Source organism: Lytechinus variegatus, chromosome 14 (assembly GCF_018143015.1).
Source record: "Lytechinus variegatus isolate NC3 chromosome 14, Lvar_3.0, whole genome shotgun sequence".
Lineage (NCBI taxonomy): Eukaryota > Metazoa > Echinodermata > Echinoidea > Temnopleuroida > Toxopneustidae > Lytechinus > Lytechinus variegatus.
Window position 1 is genome coordinate 6,567,289 of NC_054753.1, and position 24,168 is coordinate 6,591,456.

A 24,168-nucleotide genomic window follows, 5' to 3' on the forward strand; every position below is an offset into this window, starting at 1 on the left:
TCATGGATGGGGCAAGTTGAGCCATTTGACATCTTCTGTTTCAAAGGTGACATTGCCTTTCAGTGTTGGGGTATAAATTTTCATGTAGGTAAAAATGATTCCCTAGAATAAAATTTTCTTTTTTTGCAAGGTACTTATTTCTTCAAGATTATTAATTGTATCAGTCCTAACATGCAAAAAGAAAAAAAGGGCTAATCTTACCCCGCCTTCCCCTACTTATGCAATTAACAGTACTTCCGTCTGTAATAGAAAATTGACAACACAATCATCTCCTACTTTTTTCTTCCACCTTCTGCTTTTGTGTAAAATTCCCTTTTTACGCCGTCTCTTAGTCTATCCTAGAGAACGTTCATGACGTTTCATCCGACAAGTCTTGTTTTACCCGACAGTTACCATAGGAAGTGGGCTTCTCATCCAATCAAAATCAAGGAAAGCTATCAGATCTGACAACTTGTCGGACGTAAAATGTTGATGAAAATGCTCCCCATGTCTTCCGGTCACAATCAAACCATTTCATTGCCGTTCTGCTCGCTACCATGGTTACCGTCATTTTCATGATTTTGATTGGCGAACGGCAAGGGGTCGCACTTGGTCCACTTTTCTTTCCAGGCCTGTTTGCGGATATCAACTGATATCTTAGTGAATAGAGGAGTCAATTCGATGTCGGGCTCTTGGTATGTTATGCTATTCAGACCATCGTCTTCAGTACGTTCGAAGCTGTGCTCTAGAAGGCATAACCTAAATGACATACAGATAGATAGTGGAAATGGGTATCAGTGCATCTAAAGTTTACGTACGTTTTGTTAAATACAAGTTATTCGTCGTTACGTTGAACATAATAAGCAAATGTAATCTTTGCAACAAAACATACAAAAATGACCAGAAAAAGTTATTCACCTGAACAATGGTACGTCTTCATCCAAAAGTCAATAGACACTCACCACAGGGTTTTAACATCTTTTTGATAAAATTATCCGTGCATACGTAAAAGTGATCCGAGTGACGAACATTTTGCTTATAGGAAGCGATTTGAACTTTCTTCAGCAGCAAAGGACATGTGACTCTGTTAAAATTATAAACTATCAGTAGCAAACCTAATTTCCACTATTATCAGAGTAAAAAAGAAAAAAGTTTAATCTTTACTTCTGAATAATTGCCTAAAAATTGTGGGAAGGGGTACGTGAAGCAAATAAGGAGGGTCCAATTTGGCAAAGTGCCCCCCCCCCCGACTTACAGTTCAGGTGATGCTGACGTTATAGTGTGATCATGGTGTATAGTATCGTAGTAACCGACCGGCCCCTCCGGTCTTGATCGAAAATATCCTTTAGCAAGTACCCTCTTGTAGATATCATCGTCCTCTGCACCCCACCCCCAGTACATATTTGAGAAACCGTTCACGTGTCGCATCTGTGATGTGGTAAGACCTGTGACTCCGCCGAACAAGGAATCGTAGAGTATACTGTTTGAAGAGGGAAACAAGAAGGGTATTAAAGGAAACCAAAACCCAAGAAGAGAAGTCATCTTATTGGAAAGAGTAAAATGAGAGGAACAATTTTTTAAAAAGTTCATCAAAATCGGTGAAGAAATAAGCAAGTTATGGGAATTTGAAAACTCTTGTACTTTCTATGTGCATCCTCAAATTGGCAAACGTGCTTCAAAATGGCCGATTTTGTGGACAACTCTCCATTTGTTTTTGTGCACAAATTTTCAGATTTTCCTCATTATCTTTCAAATTGCATCTTGCCCCCCTTTTGCACAACATATGTCATGGGAATATATAATCCACACCATTATGTCAAGGTAAGGAGGCGATAATGTGAAATATGTAAAATAAAGGGGAAAATCTGAAAATATGTGTACAAAACAAGTGGAGAGTTGTCCACAAAATCAGCCATTTTGAAGCACGTTTCCCAATTTGAGGATCCACATGGTAAGTACAACCATGACAACAAGACTTTTTAATCGTCTATAACTTGCTTATTTCATAACCGATTTTGATGAAACTTTTTTAAATTGTTCCTCTCATTTTACTCTTTCCAATAAAGTTGCTTCTCTTCTTGGGTTTTGGTTTCCTTTAACGAAAATATATTCGGATTAAAGGTCAAGTCTTCGGAATGTTTAGTGCAAAATCAATCTCATTATGAGACTGAACAAAAAAATAATCAATATCGAAAAGTTATGAAGAAAGGTTATACTAGTATATCGTTTATATTCCTGTCCGACAAAGAATTCTAGCTCATCGGTCATACATCGGAAGCAAAATGTATTCCTTCCGGTTACCCTCGAATAGCCATCACACTACCTTGCAATGAGTCAGATTATTGCTGCGTCCGATCCGATCCCGAGATATGGAGAAAAAAGTATATCAAGCTTAAAATCACATGACAAGTATATTTCACATTTTTCCTCACCCATTTTTTGTCTCATATTCTTCTCCCCTTTTTTCTTAGTCGTGGAACATGTTTGGGGCGGAGCAAATTGGCCCCTCCCAAGGCCCACCCCTCCTGTCCTTACCGATAATCCCAGTAGTCGTCGCCAGAGATGAAATGTCGTGGCATGGAATCGCATCCGTAGTAGTTGTTGGCGTTGAGGGCCAGGTGGTCGACATCGTGGAATACATAGCAGTCGTATCGTGTTAGCTTCAAGGCTTCCAAGAACCCGACGTTGAGTAGCATTGCTCGGTTGAAACTCATGTTGTTATTCTGAATGAAGAATACGAAGAATAAATCATACCTAACTCGATTTCTAACAAATCAAAGCGTATTTGGGACTGGTACCTGTTTGACGGTCAAACTATTACGGCAACGGGCCCCAGGATAGGCTAATGTTGACGTGAATTTGAAAGGAGGGCGAGTCAAAGTGGGGGTGGGGTTCATGCAACATGATGATTAAAACATACATTATTGTTAGTATTTTGCTTCATGCAGTGGTATACCGCGAACTTCTACTTCTAACAATATCGTAGTTTGATTAGACGTTTTCCAGCAATCATAAACAGGAGCCACAGAACTATTTTCAAAGTGTGTGTTTATGTTTGTGAGAGTGGCTGTGTGTGTGTGGGTGTAGGTGTGTGTGTGTATATCGGGTTAGGGGGTGAGTCAAAAGTGGGGGTGGGGTTGAACCCCCCCCCAAAAAAAAAAAAGGAAAAAAAAGAGAGAGTAATTTTAGGCTTTTGTATACTGGCGGGATAAAGGGGGAGGGGGCTTTCAGTCAAGCCGGTTGTTTCTTGGACCAAACCGGACCAAGCCACCTCACGCACGTGCACAGATGGAATGTATATAGTACCCTTTCTCTTCTACACGACTTGTATTTAGTGCCCTGTTGCTCGTTGTCATTATTTTCCGGGCGCAATATTTATTAGTATCTTGAGCTTGATACATGAAATTGACATTAACCATGGTACCATACCTGTTCGACAATGAAAATAGAGAATTCTAGTTTCTGCAGCTGTAGGATTGGTATCATATGACGAAGGAATATGGCAAGATGGTCGATTCGATCTCGAAATGGAACCACAAAGGCAACCTTAGAAATAAAAAGTGCATAAAAAGGGCATGTCGAGTCATTAAAAAGAAATCGCCGAAACTAAAACCATTGGCCTTTAAAATTGGTTTATAATAATTGAGTGATTAGTGAGCCAAGTAAGTGCATATACAATTTTGTAAGAGAAGACCAGCTCATAAACGATTCAATAAAATGAAAAAACAAATAAATCACTGATATGTATTATTTCATATCTAATCATTTAATATCCATTACCCAATAACGAAACATAACTGAGATTATAATTATCTTATGCACAAATCAGGAATGAAAGAGAAACCAATTGGCAATTGATGAAAATTGAATGTAATTGTGGCGGACAAATGGATCATCGAAGAGAACTTGGTGGGTAGCCCTTGATCATGAAATGCATGAGAGAGGGTTCAACTAAAAGTAATCAAGTTTGAAGTGGAGCTTCACGAAAGAATACACTGTGTAACCTGGGGCCCGTTGCAGAAAGAGTTGCAATCAATCACAACTCTAAAAATCTTGCACAACTTAATTATCAACCAATCAACAGCGCGCATTTGGGACTTGAGGTTGATTTTTTGGCTTGCGTTTACACGCAACTCTTTCTGCAACGGACCGCTGAACGACGAAACATAAATGGAATGAAAATAAAAGACTGGTGGATCAAACATGGAACTATTTCTGTGTTTAATAGCTCCATGGATCAAACTTACTTTCCATTTGGGATCACAATCGATGGGCTTCCAATGTCCACCTGGTAGGTAGATGTACCCTTCCACGTCTATCATGAGCCCAAGGTCATGGAACACCTCATCAGCTGTCTGGTTCCTTTCCTCCGAGACAGCAGTCACGTTCATCTCCCCAAGAAGCTTGTTGCTAAGTCGGGACATCTTACCCACGGTTGACATGTTATCCCCAAAGGTCTGCCAGCACACCTCGTCCAACGTCACGAAAGAAACGTCCGGCCGGAGTCGAGCCGCTGGATATAAAGAAACAAAAATAATTCAAACAACGCTGTTTAGTATGTGAATCGCACAGTAGTTGTTTAAACATTTTAAACAAGTGTATAAAATCGTAAACAACAACGTTTAATTCAAATAGTTAATTAACAATAATTTAAGCATGGTTGTTCACCGTGCAATTCACATATAGTAAACAGCGTTGTTTAAATCATTTTTAACAGATTATACGGGAAGGCATGATTGATTGTCGAATTCAATTCACTTCAGCGCAGTTTGACCCAATTCAATTCATTTCGATAAGATACGACTCAATTCAATTAAGTTCAGTTCAATTCATCCAATTTAATTCAATATTGTATTGAATACAATTAGTTGAATTGAACTGTAACAGTTCAATTCAACTAATTCTATTCTGTTCAATTTAGTTTAACTCGCTTTAATTCAATCCATTTCATCTCTATTCGATTCAAGTCAATTCAATCCGATAAGATACGACTCAATTCAATTAAGTTCAGTTCAATTCATCCAATTCAATTCAATATTGTATTGAATACATTTAGTTGAATTGAACTGTAACAAAATTGAACTGTAACAGTTCAATTCAACTAATTCTATTCTGTTCAATTTAGTTTAACTCGCTTTAATTCAATCCATTTCATCTCTATTCGATTCAAGTCAATTCAATCCGGTTAAGTTCCAAGGCGATTCAGTTGGATTCAATTCAATTCAGTTAAGTCCAGTTCAATTCAATTCGATTAAATTCAGTTCAGTTCAATTTAATTTAATTCTATTCAATTGGATTCGATTCAACTCGTTCGGATTAATCTATTTTCGTCCTACGTCAAGAATGAGACATCGGACGATAGACGAGCCGCTGGACAAAAAAAAACACGGTACGAGAAACATGATAGATTATAGAATTCAATCAAAGCTCAATTAAATTCAGTACAATTTAATTCAATTCGATTCAGTTCAATCTAATTCAATTTATTTCATTTCAATTCAAGCATTCGATTCAATTCGATTAAATTGGGATCAATTTAAATGTTTAAACATAAAACATAATAAAAACATATGGAATAAAGAAAATTAGAAATTTAATTTGTGAAGTTCAATTTAATTCAATTTGGCTCAGTTCAATTCAATTCAATTTATTTCAAATAAATTCAAGCATTCGATTCTAATTGATTGAATTTAGTCCAATCCATTTAAATCTAATCGATTCTATTCGATTCCATTCGAATCAATTTCCATTCTCGATCTTAAAACATAATACAAACCATAAGGCTTTGTAAAACCCGAAACATATTCACATTACATAGAGAGAGCAACAGACATTAAAATGAAGAAAAAAATACTCATTAAAAAGTAGTTATAAGGCATGATGATATACTTTACAAGAGAAAAATAATTTAAGAATCAATTAGAAAACTAGGATAAGGTGCCGACCATTTTCAAAGTTTTACAAGGGACGAGTCCCTGGTTTTATCACCTTTTATTTGCTTGTCAGAAATTCTACGAGGAAAATATTGATCAATTTTAGTTGATAGATTTTTCCTGCTTCTAACATTTTTTGATCGAGGAGCAAGATGGCGAAGTATTCTATTTCAATTGTACACCGTTTTATCGACGATAACCATTTTTTAAACACAAAGTTACCCCCCCCCAAAAAAAAAGGGTTGTACGGACGTGTCCCCCCTACATTTTTTTTTGATAACCTTTTTTTTTTTTTTTTTTTGCTTGTCAAATTTTTTTTTTAAACGTCCCCCCCCCCTAAAGTCACGTGGAACCCCCTTGGAAACGTGTGTTGTCCCCCCTAAAATTTAGGTTTTTTTTTTTTTTTGCTTGTCTAAAATTTTTTGAGGCGGTTGTCCAATTTTTTACCTGTGTCCATCCCAAAATTTCAGGTGAACACCCCCTAAATTTTTTGGCTTCCGCCGCCAATGGGGGGGTCCCTGACGCCCAAGCAGGTTAGCATGTTAATAGGGGGTTATCCATTAGCAGTACCGCCCTTTCACAAGGGAAAAAAATCGTAATTTGAATGATGATTACAGCGAAATATAACGCCAATGTCGAATTTTAGCACGTGTGAACCCAAACCACAATCACGTACGCTAATCACAATCACGAATTCTAATTTTACTCCGGAGGTACCCACTTTGCGACAACGTTACGTCCACGCAGTTCTCGCTACGTCAACAAAAAAATTGCCATGACGCAATGGAAGCTGCTACAGCGTACTGAGATTGTAGCGAGAACTGCTATTGACGTGGCATGATCTGCATGATCTCCGGAGACCCATTTTCCACTACGTGGACTTTGAACATGTTCAAAGTCCACGTAGCAGGAGCGCCGTCTGAACAGTACGTAGTTATGCCGCAGCAAGGACCTCCTCAGGACCTATAACATCTCCAACGTCGTATCATAGACGTGGAAAGAACGAGCAGCAACTCTGTCCATGTCTACTGCGCGGCCGCCACACACATTCAGTTGTCGCTACACCTTATACATCAGGTGATGTTTCTGCTACGTTGTTGAAATTCCGAAGAAAATCCAGCACCCAGCGGCAGCTCCGAAATTGTCAAGTGCATGTTACGTCCGCGAAGTTTCAACCAGGTTTATTTTCCCCGAAAAAAAGCGGTCCATGCTGCGTCGTTCTGACTACCTGTAGTCAGAACGTAAGTCAGAACGTAGTCAGAACTATGTGGGCACACCACACACGCAGCATAAACTTTACAATAACGTCGCGCAAACGTAGCACGCACATGAAAATTTTACATCTTTCGAGAAAAATCAAGCAAAGGTGGCGCCACGTCCGAGGGTTCCTTCTGAAGTTGAACTCCAAGAACGTAGCGGGAACTTCATCTGGTGTAAAGGAGGTATGAGTTTCACTCAATTTGCGGTACGAATTTTACGTGTGAAAGGCTTGACCTCCAAAACATCTTGTAGGGGCGGAGCTTACGGGTCCTTTCAAGCACGTCAGTAAAAAATACAATTGTCATGCAGTGCTTTGATTGACAAGTCACCAAGGACACATACCACCTTTGATCGGGAATTTGATTTTAAATCACAGTTTTCGAGTGAGCGTGTGAAAGTTCCGATGATTCTAAACATCGGACGAATTGCGATCATCGGTACAATGATGATTCAAGATTCACGTGCAAAAAGGCACGTAGACTTCTTTCAGCTTACAAGAAACCCCTTTAACGTTTAAACTACCATGACTACGGATTGTTTGACTTGTAGATATGGTTACAGAAAACAGTGTGCGTGCCGTCGTTAAGCCATGAATACAGTAATCGGGCATCAGACACCTAATTATGAGAAGAATTTAGATCTAAATTAGTCACATTTTAAATGAATCATGTTTAAGCTTAATTGATATTAGTTACTCGAATGCGTTGATGATTTAGTGACATCAACTAAGATCTCACCCCAAAAGATGAATGAATAACAACAGTAAAATTTTTTTTTGTTTTAAAAAAATGTTATAATAAGTGGTACATCAACATGGGAAAAATCGTAATTTTAATCAAATAAATACATTCTCTCGAGTTAGGCCAATAGATCAAAGTGCCGAGCAACTTTTGATATTTGTACATATTTATATTTTATAAATCGGAAATGTTTACATATACCCTTTTGAAAAGTTGACTGAGCTTGTTGACACGATAATGTTTTTAAAGTCGACATGGCAATATAGAATACATCGCCATGTTGACATGGTCAATTTCTTTAAAAAAAGTTATGTCGACTTTCCGAGATGCGCAATAGATAATGATAGCGTAATTCACCATGACGCCATGTATCTTATTTAAATTCAATTTGACTTGTTGACACAATAATATCATTAAGTCGACATGGCAAGATGAAAATTAATCGCCATGTCGATACGGTCAGTTTATTAAAAAACGTAATATCGTCATTACGAGATACGCAACAGATATAGTGTTAACGTTATTCACACGACGTCTTACATCTTATTAAAAGTCAGTTTGACTTGCTGACACGATAATGTTAAAAGTCTACATGGCGAGATAATGTAACTCACCATTTCGACATGGTAAGGCTATTAAGTCGACATCTATCCCGACCCTCTTCCAGGGGCGGATCCAGCCTTCGCCAATAGGGGGGGGGCCCGGAATTTTTTTTCAGCCATATTTTCCCCGATCGGCCACTCGAATATGATATTTGCCGGGATTTTTGGTTTCTTTAAATGGGTAGTCCTAATAGTCACTTCTTAGCTTTATTCTTATGAATAAACATATATAATACCATAATCCTTATTTATATAATGCGAGCGCGAAGCGCGAGCCATTTTTTTTGGGGGGGGGGAATCTTATGTACTTTTTCCTAAAGTTTTGAACATTCTGGGCAATGTTTGTTATCCTGAAAAAAGATGTGTATGCAAGTGAATAATTATTACGAACGTGAAGCGCGAGCAGAAATGAACTAATGGAAAAGGTACTGTTAAAGAACTTGCTGGCAGTTAGCCATGATGAAGACGCTACATATTTAAAAAAAATCAAATAATGCGAGCGCGAAGCGCGAGCTGAAATTTTTTGACATTTTACCTGAGGAATGGAAATTCCAAGCACTTTTTTGTAACTTAACAGAATAGGTATATGATTAAACGATTGGTGCGAGCGCGAAGCGTGAGCAAAAAAATTCGAGATTTAGGCCTACTGAACGAGACACTCTATTCAAGTTTTGTAAATCATGAAAAGGATGAGGAAGTGGGGATCTTCCTTACATTATTAATGCGAGCGCAGAGCGCGAGCGGAAATTTTTTATTTACGTTTTGAGCTGATCGAAAATGTACCTGTTATGGACTGCTTGAACTTAGCCATGAACGACGTTACATATTTCAACATTCAAATATTGTGAGCGCGAAGTGCGAGCTGAAAATTTTGACATTTCAACCTGAATAATGGAAATTTTAAGCACTTTTTGTAATCGTGGAAAGGATAAGACAAAAACTTAACCTTACTGATGCAAGAACAAAGCGCGAGCGGAAAAATTCTGGACACTCTTTTCATGTTTTGTAAATCATGAAAAGGTTAAGTAATTGGAAATTTTCATACATTAATAATGCGAGCAAAAAGCGCGAGCAGACAATTTTTTTATATTGTGATCTAAAACTGGATAACTATTTAAATGGAGAACAAGCTGCGTATCTGAATAAACGTGTGCTTCAGATTTCGACCTAGAATTTGGGTATTCTAAATACCTTTTTTATCATGAAAATCAATAAAGCGAGCGCAAAGCGCGAGCTAAAAATATATGATATTCCGATCTGAAAAGGGTCACTTTAAGCTCTGTATTGCAAGCACTTTGTGGAAAAATTGTGAGGTGAAAAAGGATCACAGTTAAAACAGAGCTGATATTTTTCATTATTGTTACTTTGAGTTTATGACATAGGACCGGGATATTCTATAAGGACATTATGTCATCATAAGAAAATGATGAATATCTTCCTAAGCATGACAGCGCGAAATCTATCAGTATTATGGCCTGAAAACTGGACATTTAAAGCACTTTTGTAATATGCATAAGATGCATGAGTTTAATATCTATCAATGCGAGCGCAAATCGCGAGCAGAAATTTATGATTGTCATCAAATGGTGATTTTAAGTAGTTTGTTTTAGAATTAATATTGAGATATACATAACTCACTAATCAAAATGCGAGCGTGCAGCGCTAGCTGATACGTTTTGAAAATCTGACCTAAATAGGGATATTTTGAGAACTTTATGAAATACAGGAAAATAATAGGTACCTGACAAATCAAATTTTGCGAGCGCGCAGCGCAAGCAGAAATTGTTCATATTCAGACCATAAAACAGAAATTTTTACACTTTTAAAAAATCAATTTGTAAATAAAACAGAATAATGAAAGTTCAATTTCCCAGCTGAAATATGTTTTGTATATTGACTTCAAAATTTGATATTTTAAGGTCCATATTGAGCAAGATATCACCTAATGCTTATGCTTGTCTTCCTTCTTTTCTCCTCTCTTTTCCCTTCTTTTTCTTTTTTCCTTTCTTTTCCCCTTTTTTTCTTTTTTTTTGGTCCGCCAATAGGGGGGGGGGGGCCGGGCCCCTCGGCCCCCCCCCCTGGATCCGCCTATGCTCTTCTGCCTCAGACCTTACGTGCTCCCAGTGAGGGCCTCTCCTTCTTTCTCCTTTTCTGCCGGGCTAGACTCGATAAGCTCTGCCTTTTCTAGCCCCGGTCACATTATTCACCATTGTATTTCAATTTTGTTATAATTATGTTTATCTCTTTAATAATTATGTACATGGAACAATTTCTTCTTTCTTTTGTAATGTTGTGATTTTCTGTAATATTATGTATGGTTTTTAATGTGAAATAAATATAATTTAATCATTTTCAATACTATTCAACATAGCATGATAAAATATCTCGTCATGTCGTAAACTAGTTGGCACTTAAAACCTTCCATGATCACGCCGGGCTACTGATATCCACCAAGCAGTTGCATAAATGATGCTGGCTCGCCATCCGAAATCAATTAAACATATCCGTATTCATGGCTCGAGAGAAAGAACCTTTGCCTTCAATTTTAAAAGACATGTTTTGAATCAGCATGATTAATGGTAAGATACATTGTAATCTGACATAAATTCCTAACCCAAAGCTCTACATTTGATATGAATCCATAATCCATTCCAAAGCCAAGGGGGTAATCACGATATATATATATCGCTCCCATCGGAAGGTGGCAGGCAGAGCCAGGATTTTATAAAATGGGGCGGGGGAAAAGCCTATTGGTTTTGTTTGGAAATATACTTTTTATCAAGCCTCCCCCTTAAAAAGAGATAATTGGTGGCGAGAGAAATCCATCAATCATCACTTTAAAAATGAGAAGAAAAATGAAGAGCAAAAATTTATTTTCCCCATTTTCCACGAATCGTGAAAGTGGCCCCTGGGAAGTGTGTTTTATTCAAACTGTCCAAAGGGTGCCTCATGGTTCTACTGCTATTCATTGCATCATAATCTCTTTACTTTGATAAACATTTCCACTCGATACCTTTCCCTTGCCCCACAAATGTTTTCGTGTATTATTGTTGTTATTTTTTCTCAAGGTGTCTTTACCTTTATCTCTCTTTAACAAGTTTAACAATCATGTTCATGTTGGAGCTTGTGGAGCGTTGTGGTCCAGTGAATTAGTCTTCGGACTTTGAAACAGAGGATCGTGAGTTCGAATCCCAGCCATGGCGTAATTTCTTTCGGCAAGAAATTCATCCACATTGTGCTGCACTCGACCCAGGTGAGGTAAATGGGTACCTGGCAGGAATTCATTCCTTGAAATGCCATCGCGCTGTAAAAGGCTGTGAGGCTAAAGCCAGTGTAATAATATCCAATTAAGCGCATATAGGGACGCATTTGGCAGTGATATGCGCTATACTCATGTTGTTATTATCATTATTATTATTGTTAGGTAATATATTCTCTTTTTGGGGACCTTGCTGTGGGAAGTCCTGCTTCCTTTAGGTCTCCTCATCTTTCATATCGATTATGATCTCATATATACTTGTGTTAATTGATGCAATTAAGAAAATGTTTTGTTATATGATGTTGTCAATTAATTTTATGTAAAAAATGTTAGGAAAGAAGAAACAAACGCACCAGCCAAAAACTAAACCAAAATTAACCAATTTTTTTTATTAGATACGAAGCATCGTCAGCCACGAATCGATGGTTGTCCGAAGCTACTTTGAATTAACCCTAAAAATAATGCCCCCTTTTCGATATTAAAATCAAGAAATTCATGTGAACTGAGAGGGGATTTATCTAAAAACAGGAAAATTCAAAGTGACAACGCCTTTTGGAAGTTATTTCAGGCCCAGACTTGGGTCTTCAAAATGACAAACATGAATAGCACTCAGACATCCGCGGCCATCTAAAATTTCCTTCCACTGGTCTTTGCTAAAGGGCACAGAATAGGAAGTGATATATTACTTCGGATGACTATCATATACGCCACAGTTTTGCATTAAACGCTGAGGGGCTGGGATTAATATTAGAAAAACGAATATTTCATAGCCAGTGAGTCCAAATTCATTTTTGTTATTGCCTAGAAGTAAAAAAAGTGATTAATACAAGAAACATCCTACTCAAAGATGAAAGTGAGAACGGGGATTATATGGACCCCCCATTTATTTATCTATTAATGATTTGTTTTTACTTATTTTATTTATTTTCAGTTTTATTTAATCAGGTGGCCTCACAGTTACACAAACCGCTGTCCCTTAGGGCCCTGTGATAAAAAAAAATAAGTACAATATTGACAAAGAATACAGCAATCACATTGGCATATTCAGGAACAGAATGAACTAGACATTAATGCGATCAAATAAAAGACAAATCTAAATTACGAGGGAAAGGTTGCTGTGTCTTGTACGGTCCCTAAAATAATATAATAATAATATAGGATATTTATATTGCGCACATATCCACCTTGTTAGGTGCTCAAGGAGCTCCTATATTACCCGGCTAAGCTAGGCGTTCATAGCGCGCACAGCTTTTTAAGGAATTACTTCCTACCGGTACCCATTTACCTCACCTGGATTGAGTGCAGCACAATGTGGATCAGTTTCTTGCTGAAGGAAATTACGCCATGGCTGGGATTCGAACCCACGACCCTCTGTTTCAAAGTCCGAAGACTAATCCACTGGGCCACAACGCTCCACACATAGGTGGAGAAGATACGAGGAATTTAAGACAGAAAGGGAAAAAAGTTAAGGCAATTGGAAACCGGGAAATAGGAAAAAGAACAAAGTAACGAAACACTAGTAACAGAGTATTGTTATAAGCTATTAAGAAGTTATTTGAGTAGAGATTTTAATGTTGTGAAATTAATGTTGCGTCTCTTGCAATGCAAGGTTTATGATTATTTCATTCGTTAAAAGAGGCACGGAATACTGAGATCACTACCCGAATTAAACCCAAGACGACCAAGTAGCCAAAAATATGCACAACAAAATATGTGGTGTTAACCGGTGTACATATAGGACCAAACCAGTTATTTTACACCGGTGTTAAATTGGTGGTGTTAGTTTTACACCTGTAGGTGTTATTACAACACCTTTTGTTGTTACATTTACACTCTTTTGTGTTATTTTTAATCTCTATGGTGTAATTTTAACACCTCAGGGTGTGGTCCTCTATCAACACCAATTGGTGTCAGTTTTAACATCGCAGTTTTTACAGTGTAATGGATTAGAAGTTGAGCTGCGAAGTTAACCCCCCCCCCCACCCAAAAGGGGGGGGGAGGGCTCCTTTACCTCTGATGACCTGTGACCCCCAAAGCTGTTTTTACCGCGTATACCCCATTATGTCCATGCGTCTATATGCGACGTCATGGACATGGACGTAGTTTAATAGTGCTTATTTTTTTAAACTTTGGATCAGGGGCCCATTGCAGAAAGAGTTGCAAACAATCGCAACTCTAAAAATCATGCGCAACCTGATTTTCAACCAATCAACAGCGCGCATTTGGGACTTGCGATTGATTTTTTTGGCTTGCGTTTAAACGCAACTCTTTCTGCAACGGGCCCTAGGTCTATCAGACAGACCAACGCTACATTACATGGGCGTCAGCGCAGATTATTATCTTTTGTTCCTATAGGGGGGACATCTGTTATTGCGCCCCCAAACACAAAACTCTGCGCAACATTATGCAGTGGCGAAATGAGCCCCCCCCAAAAAAAATGAGGGGGCTATATATGGCACATCGGCCAAAATTTATAAAAAGTTGCGAGCGAGCTAAAATTTCGACATTTTTATTCCGAAAATCAAAATTTGTGATAGATTTTTACATAAGGATAAGAAAACGATTTCATATTTCATCCTTCTCTCTTCCCTTTTCTTATTTTTTCTCTTTGTATTTTTTCCTTGGTCGTGCCCCCCCCCCCTCAGTACGCCACTGATATTATGGGGAAAAACATATTTCAGTAGAATTGCAAATAAAGCCTTCGAACTTACCCGATGCATTACTAATGATTACCGGGTGGATGCAAGTAGGTAATGGAATAGCTGTCAATAAATTCGAACAAAGAGGAGAGAGAAAAGAATATTAGAATAATCAAACGTACCTTGAAAGTCAACAATATTCCTTATTAAATAATCATCATGCTTACAGTGTCAAATGTGATACACATGGTCATTAATGCTCTATTAGAATATACTGACGCATTTTAGCATCCATTTCGCAGACACTTTCTGCAACGTTGACAATATATTGAAAATACTGGTCAAATCGCAATGGACAGAATAGAGGTCATTGTCGAAAGATGGTGGACCGGGACAAGAAAAAGTATTAATATGACGTTGGTCCAGACCACACTGCTGTTTTGATTTTCTTGTTACGGAAGGCCTTTGACAATAGATTATCTGCGTTATACAGTGCGTATAAAAAAAGTTTACACTCAGAAAAAACCCTGTAAAATTATATATCTGAAATATCATGAAGATTTTTTCACATTTTAACATTGGTACAGATCCATTTATGCAAATGACGATATAACTGCATGTCGAAAAATATTTCCGCTTGAATGAGCAGCACTTACTTTTGAAAAGTTAGTGCAAAATGATTTGCGCAGAACTTTGTAATAGTTATGCGAATAAAAGTAGACCTTTATCATGATGATCACGTAGAATTTAGCTAGTAAGTTGATTTGAAGATATCTTTTAGCTTTTTAAACTTGTTTCCTTGCCAGAAACACTTCGAAGAGTGCATTGCGCCCCACCCCACTCCCCCACACAACGAGGCCATCATGACGATATGTGCTTTATACTGAGCTGTGATTTACTAGTACACGAAATGGCTACGTCTTAATTTTCATTTTGTTAATCATTCTCAAGCTTGGGAAAAGTGTGGAGAAACAAGTATTAAATGAAACATGAAATGTAAACACCCTTTAAATGATAAAAACTTAGTGAAATAAAAACTTAGTGATAAAAACTTTTGTTCAGATTCAGTTATTTCCTCAGATCCAGCTGACACAAAAAGGGTAAAGGTTGTGCTAAGTGTTGAAATTTCAATTTGGGTGGCAAAATTGTTACAAAATGCTTGAATGTATCCGTTTTATCTAAATTGACTAAAAGTGTAAGGGAAATGTATGAGAAATGTTTCGCAGGGTAAGTTTGATTTCGCCCCTTCCCCTTGACACAGCGTGAAAACGACCATTTCTGCGCAAACAGATTTCTGCGAGCTTTACAAAAATGGACCGTGCTCACTCAAGTTTAACATTCTGTCAAAACTTTTACTTTCATCGGATAAATGAGACCCATACCCAATATTATATATGAAAATATTACCCGCATGATGTATATTTTTTGATTCCCAGGGCTTTTTCAAGGTGTAAACTTTTTTTTGATACGCACTGTAGAGTACGTCTGCAGAGTGATTGCGAAAATGACCTATTATACAGTCAGTGTACTATTAAAAGTGCTTATACTGTAGTATTATAAACATACATTATACAGTCAGTGTACCATAAAAAGTACTTATACTGTAGTATTACAAACATATATTATACATTCAATGTATTATAAAAAGTGCTTATACTGTAGTATTACAAACATACATTATACAGTCAGTGTACCATAAAAATTGCTTAAACCACAGAGCTATTACATCTATGCTTATACTATAGTATTACAAACATACATTACACAGTCAGTGCAATTTAAAAGTGCTTATACTGTAGTATTACGAACACAAAGTGTTATTGGTAAGCTTGGTATATAATTTGAAATAAGCAGAACAGGTCCTGACAAATGAACTGTAGTGCACGAAATCGATCTAATCACATGTGGTCTAAAAATCGCGATTGTGACAACATGACATTATAAGATTGTATGATCTCATCGTGTGACCCCTCCCCCATTGCTCTACCTCAGCACCCCCTGAAAATTAGGTTGGTACAGGGGCAGATCCAGGATTTTCCAAGAGGGGAGGGCACATTTTTATGAGGGGCGGGGTCTTCATTTTCAAAGGGGGGGGGGGGCACACTTCTGTTTTAACCGCATTTTTATATTACAAATGTTTAATTGTGCCTCTCAAGGGGGGGGGGGCATTGCCCCCCCCCCCTGGATCCGCCCATGGGTTGGTATATAACTATGCTATAAAAGATTTTGCCCGAATCGCCTTCATTTGGGAGCTGCCACCCCCCTTTATTATTAATTTTTTTGCTTGTCTGTTTTTTTTTTTATATAATAACATGTACATATTTTATCACTGAAAAAATAGTTGTTAGTTACTTACTTCTTTTTAGATGCGATGAGTTCTTCTGGTAGGATGATATTTGACCACTTATACTCCTGAGTACAGAATAATTCCTATCTGTAAAGATCGACAATGCTGATTTTTTCCGACCCTCGTTACTGACTGGATAATGGGGACATAATTATGATAGTTATAAGTAGAATATATATTCATGGGAATCACTCACGTACATGACATACTAACAAGATTCTGATTGAAATTGTGTCCGGCACTGTCGTTAATGATATTGACATATATTGGCTAGGATTTGCATAAATTTGCATCAATTATTAGTTATCTCTTACATTTGTAATTTTGTGGGATGGCAAGTGGAAAAATTGAAATCAGCATAAAAAGTTACCCTGCTACACCAATTTTGGTGTGGTTCGATTTTGTGGACCACGAAACTAAAAAAATAGGCACATTTTTACAGGTCAGCCTACAGTCTATTTTGCAGTGTACGTGAAATCAAAATGCTATAAACAGGGAAGTGAATAATTACACACACAACTTGACTGTACACAACTTTCTGTACATATCATGCCAAGTCGATTACCCATACAGCAACATGCTGAGTAGTGTCTTCTAGTAATATAAACCCTCTTGAATGATAACACACCAAGTCAGTACTAAGTATGTTCAACATATTGCATTAACAGTGTTTTCCATTTTATGGCAAAAGAAGTATCTTTCCTTTCGAAAACATTTCAGTTCCTCTACACAAAATATGATTATGCTCATTTGTCCCCTGTATTACTAGTTATCTAGGGGCCGCGGAACCGGGGGGGGGGGGGGGGCTGTGGGTCTTCAGCCCCCTACCCCCCCCACACACTTTTTTCCAAAATCGTGTACAAAAGCGTTAAAATGGCCGTCTGATTGTAATTTTTTGCGTGGTCACCCTCCCCACTTCAAAAGATTTGAATTCAAATCTTTTGAGATTTAAAAGTTAGTCCTAAAGATTTAAAATAAATTCAACATTTGGCTGATCACTATGCACAACCGTTCTGGATTAATTTAAAATCCTTGAGCCTTGAGTGTTGTTTTTAATTCCATCTCGCGCTTCGCGCTTGCTTTACTCATTTGGTGCCATAAGTAACCTCTTCATTTATAAGTGCCGTACTAGCAGAACAGTGCTTAAAACGATCAATTGTTAGGTCAGTGTCCAAAATTTTAAAATACAAAACAATTATAGCAATAATGAAGTATTTCAAAGCAACTGGAAACTGTGGTATGACAATTAAGCTCCCCCCCCCCACTCAAGTCGAGACCATGCTTACATCACTGGTATACCATCGATCAATATGGAGTCAGTTTATTGGTGGCTGCGACTAATCTTATCTGATTGAATAAATCTGGACAATAAGCACTCGTGCTTAAAAACCATTCTGTCCAAAAATCCTCTGCGATTTATTCTTTTTGAGGAAATGTTAAAAATCATTCGAGTATGGCATCGTTATGCACGAGTGTGCACGAAAGTAAAGTGTATCGTGGATATATAGACCAGTTCGTAGTTACTTCATGGGCAATTTTGTTCAAATGACCTTTCATTTCTTTCATCATGATAGGCAGATTTCAAAGCAAGATATAACGTAAGCTTGCCTTACATAGCAGGATGAAGAAACTGAATAGACCAGGTGACTAGAATAGCACACCAATGAACACTTAATGAAGGTATTTGTTGCATTCCTACTTTGAATGCATTATCTTAGCAAGTTGCACAATGTACTTGACAAACTGTGAAATACCAATCGTTCGTGGAAGCATTGTTGTTTTTTGTGGATGTAAATGAAAACGACAATTCAAAAGAATATATGAATAATCAAGACATCAAAGTTGGTGCTTATCTCATTAGATTTTAAAGCACCATGTCACTTTAGTACAAATGACCTTTTGATCATGCGCAGAAACGAACTACGAACTGGCTACAGGATTTCTTAATTTTCCCTTTTCATGCGAATTATAGCCGGTGGATGGGAGAAAATTTAAAGGATGGTCCGGGCTGAAAGTTCGGATAACGAATAACAAAGTTATTGAATTTTAAATGTTAGCAATATTTTGTGAAAATAGTCGTCATGAATATTCATTATGTGGACTGATGATGTCACATCTCCACTTGTTCTTTTGTATTTTATTATACTACAATTACTACAAGAACTAGAAAACTTGGATTGACAACTGATTTAGTGCATTAGATATTTATTGCTACAACTTATCTCATTGTAAAGGAGACATATTATTCACACAAATATTAAATAATGAAAAAATATGATTTTTTATTCATGAGGACTGTTTTTACAAAATATTGCTAAACTTAAATCTTTAACTCTATTTTTTGTTATCCAATTTTGATGAAATTTTCGGCATGTTGCTCAGTGAATTCTACTCTATGTATGAAGATATAAATAATTTCAGCCCGGACCATCCTTTTAAAACCATAACACGCATTCTAGAAATTTACAGATAATTGCGCTGAGATTTATTTTCGACCATTTTGAAAGTGACTCTAACTCATAATGTAAGTTGAACGACTCAATGCTGATTTTATCTTTTCATTTGACCCCTTTGCTCTTCATTGTTTCTCATCTAAGCAGAAAATGATTAAAATGAAAACGAAAGTCAAAACGGGAAATTGATTAACGATTTGATCGTATCAGCGATGAACAAAAGATTCCCCAAAATGAAAGCGTTACGTCACTATTCTAATTATATACAGATTTTAACGTAATAATTCGGTAAATACTACTTAATGTCTTAGATGTTTTACAATACTTTGTATATCATTTTGAGGAATATACATATATATATATATATATATATATATATATATATATATATATATATATATATATATATATATATATATAATCGATTTGTTTAGGTGCACCGAGGTTAATGGACACATCCTCCTCTATACCCCTTTCCGATAAATACCAAGATTTTTGCTTGCCAATCTTATACGGACGCCTAACATTATTACAAACAGTTTTTGCGGCCAAAATGCGTTTTGATCCCGCCATGATTCTGGGCCCTGTATTACAAAGAGTTACGATTGATTCAAACAATCTCAAATATATGGAAATCCATCAATGTCATGATATTTTCTTTCCTGATTTCTTCACTTATTCTTTTTTCATCACAGCAGATGTTTCCATCTGTGGTTTTGATTTTGATTTTTTTAATTGTGGTTTTTCTTTTATTACTTTGCATCAACTGGTTGAAATAACGCAAGTCTCATTCACCACATTCATACCATAATTGGTTTTTTTTTTTTTTAAGGATGTTTTATTATATTCTCTCAAATCAACATACATAATCAGATTCTATAAACAATTTGTACAAACTATTTGAAACATAATTATAAATTATACAATAAATCCATTACAATATAATTATACAACTTATACATCAAACTTCAAAAATACTAGAAATTAATATACTAATGCGTTTCAGCAATTACAAAATGAAATATTAACAAAATATATGACATGATCAGAGAGAAAAAAAGATAAAAATGTTGTTCCACCTCCCACCCCCCCCCCTCCCTCCCCTCCGTCCCCAGGTTAGGAGCATTCTCCCCTTTATGCCTATGCTCTACATGGAAGGGGCTGCAATTCTCCGTATTGGTTTTTTCTGTGTTTTTATTTATTTTGTTTTGTGGCTTTGTCTCTCGTATATATACCTTTGCCTCACTCTCCCTATTTATTCTTTTAATTAAGATTTTCCCATTTCCTTAAATGAAGAGACATCTTGCCTCTACCTAGCGCCAGCCTTCTTTCTTCCCATTCTTCTTCTTTAAATTTCCTTTTAATTTCATCCATGGTTATATGTGCACCCTTTTCCCTCCCTTTGAAGATTAAAAATTTAACAAAGATTAAAAAGTGATTGATTAAGCGTTCTTTTCCTTCGTCCTTTAATTCTACCCCTACAAGAATTTCCTCCCAGCTTAAATTACCCGTAGAAATAAAACCAAACATCTCCTTACAATTATCCCAAACCAGACAAGCATATTCACATTCCAAAAAAAGATGGCGATATGTTTCCTCTTCTTTTTTACAATAACAACAAAGGTTATTTTGTGAGATTTTAAAACGGAACAAGTGATGATTTGTGTAAGCAATGCCGTGTAACATTTTAAACTGAAATTCTCTTAATCTACTGTTCAGAGTACATTGTCTTGGTCTCATAAAAATGTGTTCAATCTTTTCATAAGAGAAACTATATTTGTTTTTTAACCTTTCGAAAACATCAGGTATTGAGAAGTTGCATTTCATAAAATTTGCATAAACGTTTTTAGATACTAACTCCTCCATTGACAAAATTCTTTTTCCAGATATAAATGATATTTCTTCCCTAAGAGAAGCCTCTTTGCTATCTATTTTCATATTTCGTTTCCAGCTGACTGGAAAAGTTTTATAAATTGACTCTATCAGATGAAAATCATTTATGTTTAAACCCTGTCTTTGGAAGTACGAAAATGGCCTTAAGTTTCCATCATAATCCATAATATGTTTCAATCTGTAAATATTTTTTTCATATATTTTTTGGTTAAATATGCATTTCCCTTCAATTCGTACAAATTTGTTGTTAAAAAATATCTCATTTCCTTTAAATGTTTCAGATTTTAAACGAAAATCCTTCGTCTCTATCCATACTTCTAACAAATCTATATAAAATTGCGGCAATGCTATCTCCAACAATCCAAGCAAGTAATCACATGAAAATATAAGATTTCCTCCCAGATGATTTGTGGCATAATTGAAATATTGTTTCCATTTCATTGTATTATTTTCTTTTAGTCTTTTAATCCACATAACTCTCTGTGCCTTTATTAACCATTGAAAATTCATCATTTTCAAGCCACCTTGATGGTAATCTAAGTACATCGTTTTTTTGTTAATCTTATTTCTGCCACCCCACAAAAAAGTAAAAGTCAACTGATCAAGCTCAACATAAACCCATTCTGGAATTGGTGTAAGAGATGCCACATATATGAATTTTGAAAAGATAAACTGCTTTAATAGTTGTATTTTGCCCATCAAAGTTAAATCTCTTTGCTTCCACCAGTTTAACAACTTCTTTATTTTACTTAATATTTCTTTATAATTCAATCTTTCTTTTACTTCTACATCTAAAGAAAAAAATACACCGAGAATCTTTATAAAATCCACCTTTTGGCCAAAGGATAAATCATATGATTTTCCTTGGGAGGAACCTAATAATAGAACCTTCGTCTTATCGTTATCAACTTTGAGTCCTGACACTTTTCTGAATTTTTCTAAAATTTCTATTACTTTTCTTACTGAATCTAGATCTCGGACAAATATAGACATATCATCTGCATACATAACCTGTTTTACTTCTTCCTTTCCAAAGGAAATTCCTTTAACATCATTATTATATCTTATATTATGCGCTAATACTTCAATACATAAAATGAAAAGATATGGCGAAAGCGGATCTCCCTGCCTTACCCCTCTTTCAACATGAAAATAGCTTGTAGAATCCCCCCCATTAAAAATACAACTTTGGCTATTTGTATATAATATTTTGACCCATTTGCGAAATTGCTGGCCAAGACCGAATGAACCTAATGTTTGATGTAAAAATTTGTGGGATATCGAATCAAAGGCTTTTTCTAAATCAATTGCTATCATATACCCAGGGATATTATTATATAACGTATGAAAAAGCATATCATCAATTAATCTAATAGCTTCTCCTATATTCCTGTTTTTAATAAATCCTATTTGATCTGCTAACACCACGCTCTCCAAAACCTCTTTAATTCGTTTTGCTAAAACTTTGGATATGATCTTATAATCTGTATTCAATAACGAAATGGGTTAAGACGGGTCCCTGGTATTACCAAGACATGCAGCGGAATCTGAATTTAGCAACAATTTATTATTCGGCAGACTATCGCAGTGTATATACACAGCAAAAACTGTGGTATTAACCATTGTACATATTAGAGGACCACATCAGTTATTTTACACCGGTGTTTAATTGATGGTGTTAGTTTTACACCTACAGGTGTTATCACAACACCTTTTGTTGTTACATTTACACTCTTTGGTGTTACGTTTAATCTCTAGGTTGTAATTTCAACACCTCAGGGTGTGGTCCTCTATTAACACCAATTGGTGTCAGTTTCAACACCGAAGTTTTTACAGTGTACCCACCCATTAACTCAAACATGTTAAAATACATCACAATGTGCATTCCACCCCACTGCCCACCCCCCCCCCCCGACATGAATTATGACCGGTATTATTCCCGGAATATTATTATTAATTACAACGAAGTGATTAAGCGGATATTGTCATCCATCGAACAGGCAGATTATTAAAACGTTGATTAAAGGGGGCTTCCACAATCGATCGTGCGATCGTCTGCGATCATTTTGGTCACAATAATATATGTTGCACACAAAGGCAACGGTTGTAAGCAGTCGGACAACCAATTGTGAAAGGGGCTTTAGACCTTTATTGTTTCACTTCTAGTGTAGCAGGAAAAAGATGATCGAGAATGACGTATCAAAACTAAATGTTAAACTGTAAAATAAAATCAAAGAGTCACATGGATCTATGCGCTGTAGTTCATACACACACCATTCAGTTAAAATTAATCAAAGTAGTTTCTATACTAGAGACACATAGTGAAAATGAATACATCTTTAGAGAAAGAAGAACTTATTACACTTACGAGTGAATCATCCAATATCGTTTTCATTTTAGAAGTAGCCATCTCTAATTTCAACCCGATTCGATTTCTTTGCAATTATGTTAGATTAATATTATCCAGTCCTCCCATTTGTGCTATATAATTTCATTTCTTTCATATTATTTTCCTGCACATAATCATTAATATAATCTGGTTTTATTTTTGAAATATATTGACATAAACAAACAACAAAGTTATATAACATGTCGATATACGAAACAAATTTGGCATGAGTGGAGAAACCGACAATGGTTACGTTATCATGGTTCATTATTGAAACACAACTCATTTACCCAGGGTAGTTGCTCATACCTTGGTCACACTTGCTCTACGGCGGCCGTGCGGTGAGTCGAAAACAGCCGTTTCATTTTTTTTTGCCCAACTACATATAGATGGTTTGAATTAAGATTAATAAAACGGCTGTTTTCGACTCGCCGTACGGCCGCCGTAGTGCAAATGTGACCAAGGTATTAACCTTTTACAAGAAAAGTAAAAAGGAAATAATCGAAAGGCATTTACCGCTAACAAGAAAGCGATTGTGAATATTAATTAGGTAGCAGTACGTATAAGAAATGTTTGTCTCGGATTATTTCATTCTTACCTGCAATTTTGGAGGTAACATCAACCATGAATAAAAGCATGACCAACGATATGAAACTGACAGCGATAAAGCCGAG

General features: G+C 36.4%; 1 protein-coding gene across 1 annotated transcript in view; it reads right to left on the reverse strand.

Annotated features, from left to right (window-relative positions):
• Window positions 1-503: 503 nt before the first annotated feature.
• Window positions 504-24,168, reverse strand: part of LOC121427903 (beta-1,4-galactosyltransferase 6-like) — a 23,938-nt gene continuing 273 nt past the window's right edge. The window contains exons 1-8 of the mRNA XM_041624478.1: window positions 24,093-24,168; window positions 16,769-16,891; window positions 14,485-14,535; window positions 4,227-4,492; window positions 3,409-3,525; window positions 2,515-2,702; window positions 1,235-1,459; window positions 504-738 (exon numbers count right to left, since the gene is read on the reverse strand). The exon at window positions 24,093-24,168 is cut by the window's right edge and continues 273 nt beyond it. Of these exons, the coding sequence (XP_041480412.1) occupies window positions 504-738; window positions 1,235-1,459; window positions 2,515-2,702; window positions 3,409-3,525; window positions 4,227-4,492; window positions 14,485-14,535; window positions 16,769-16,891; window positions 24,093-24,168 (1,281 nt within the window). The remainder of the gene's footprint in view (window positions 739-1,234; window positions 1,460-2,514; window positions 2,703-3,408; window positions 3,526-4,226; window positions 4,493-14,484; window positions 14,536-16,768; window positions 16,892-24,092) is intronic.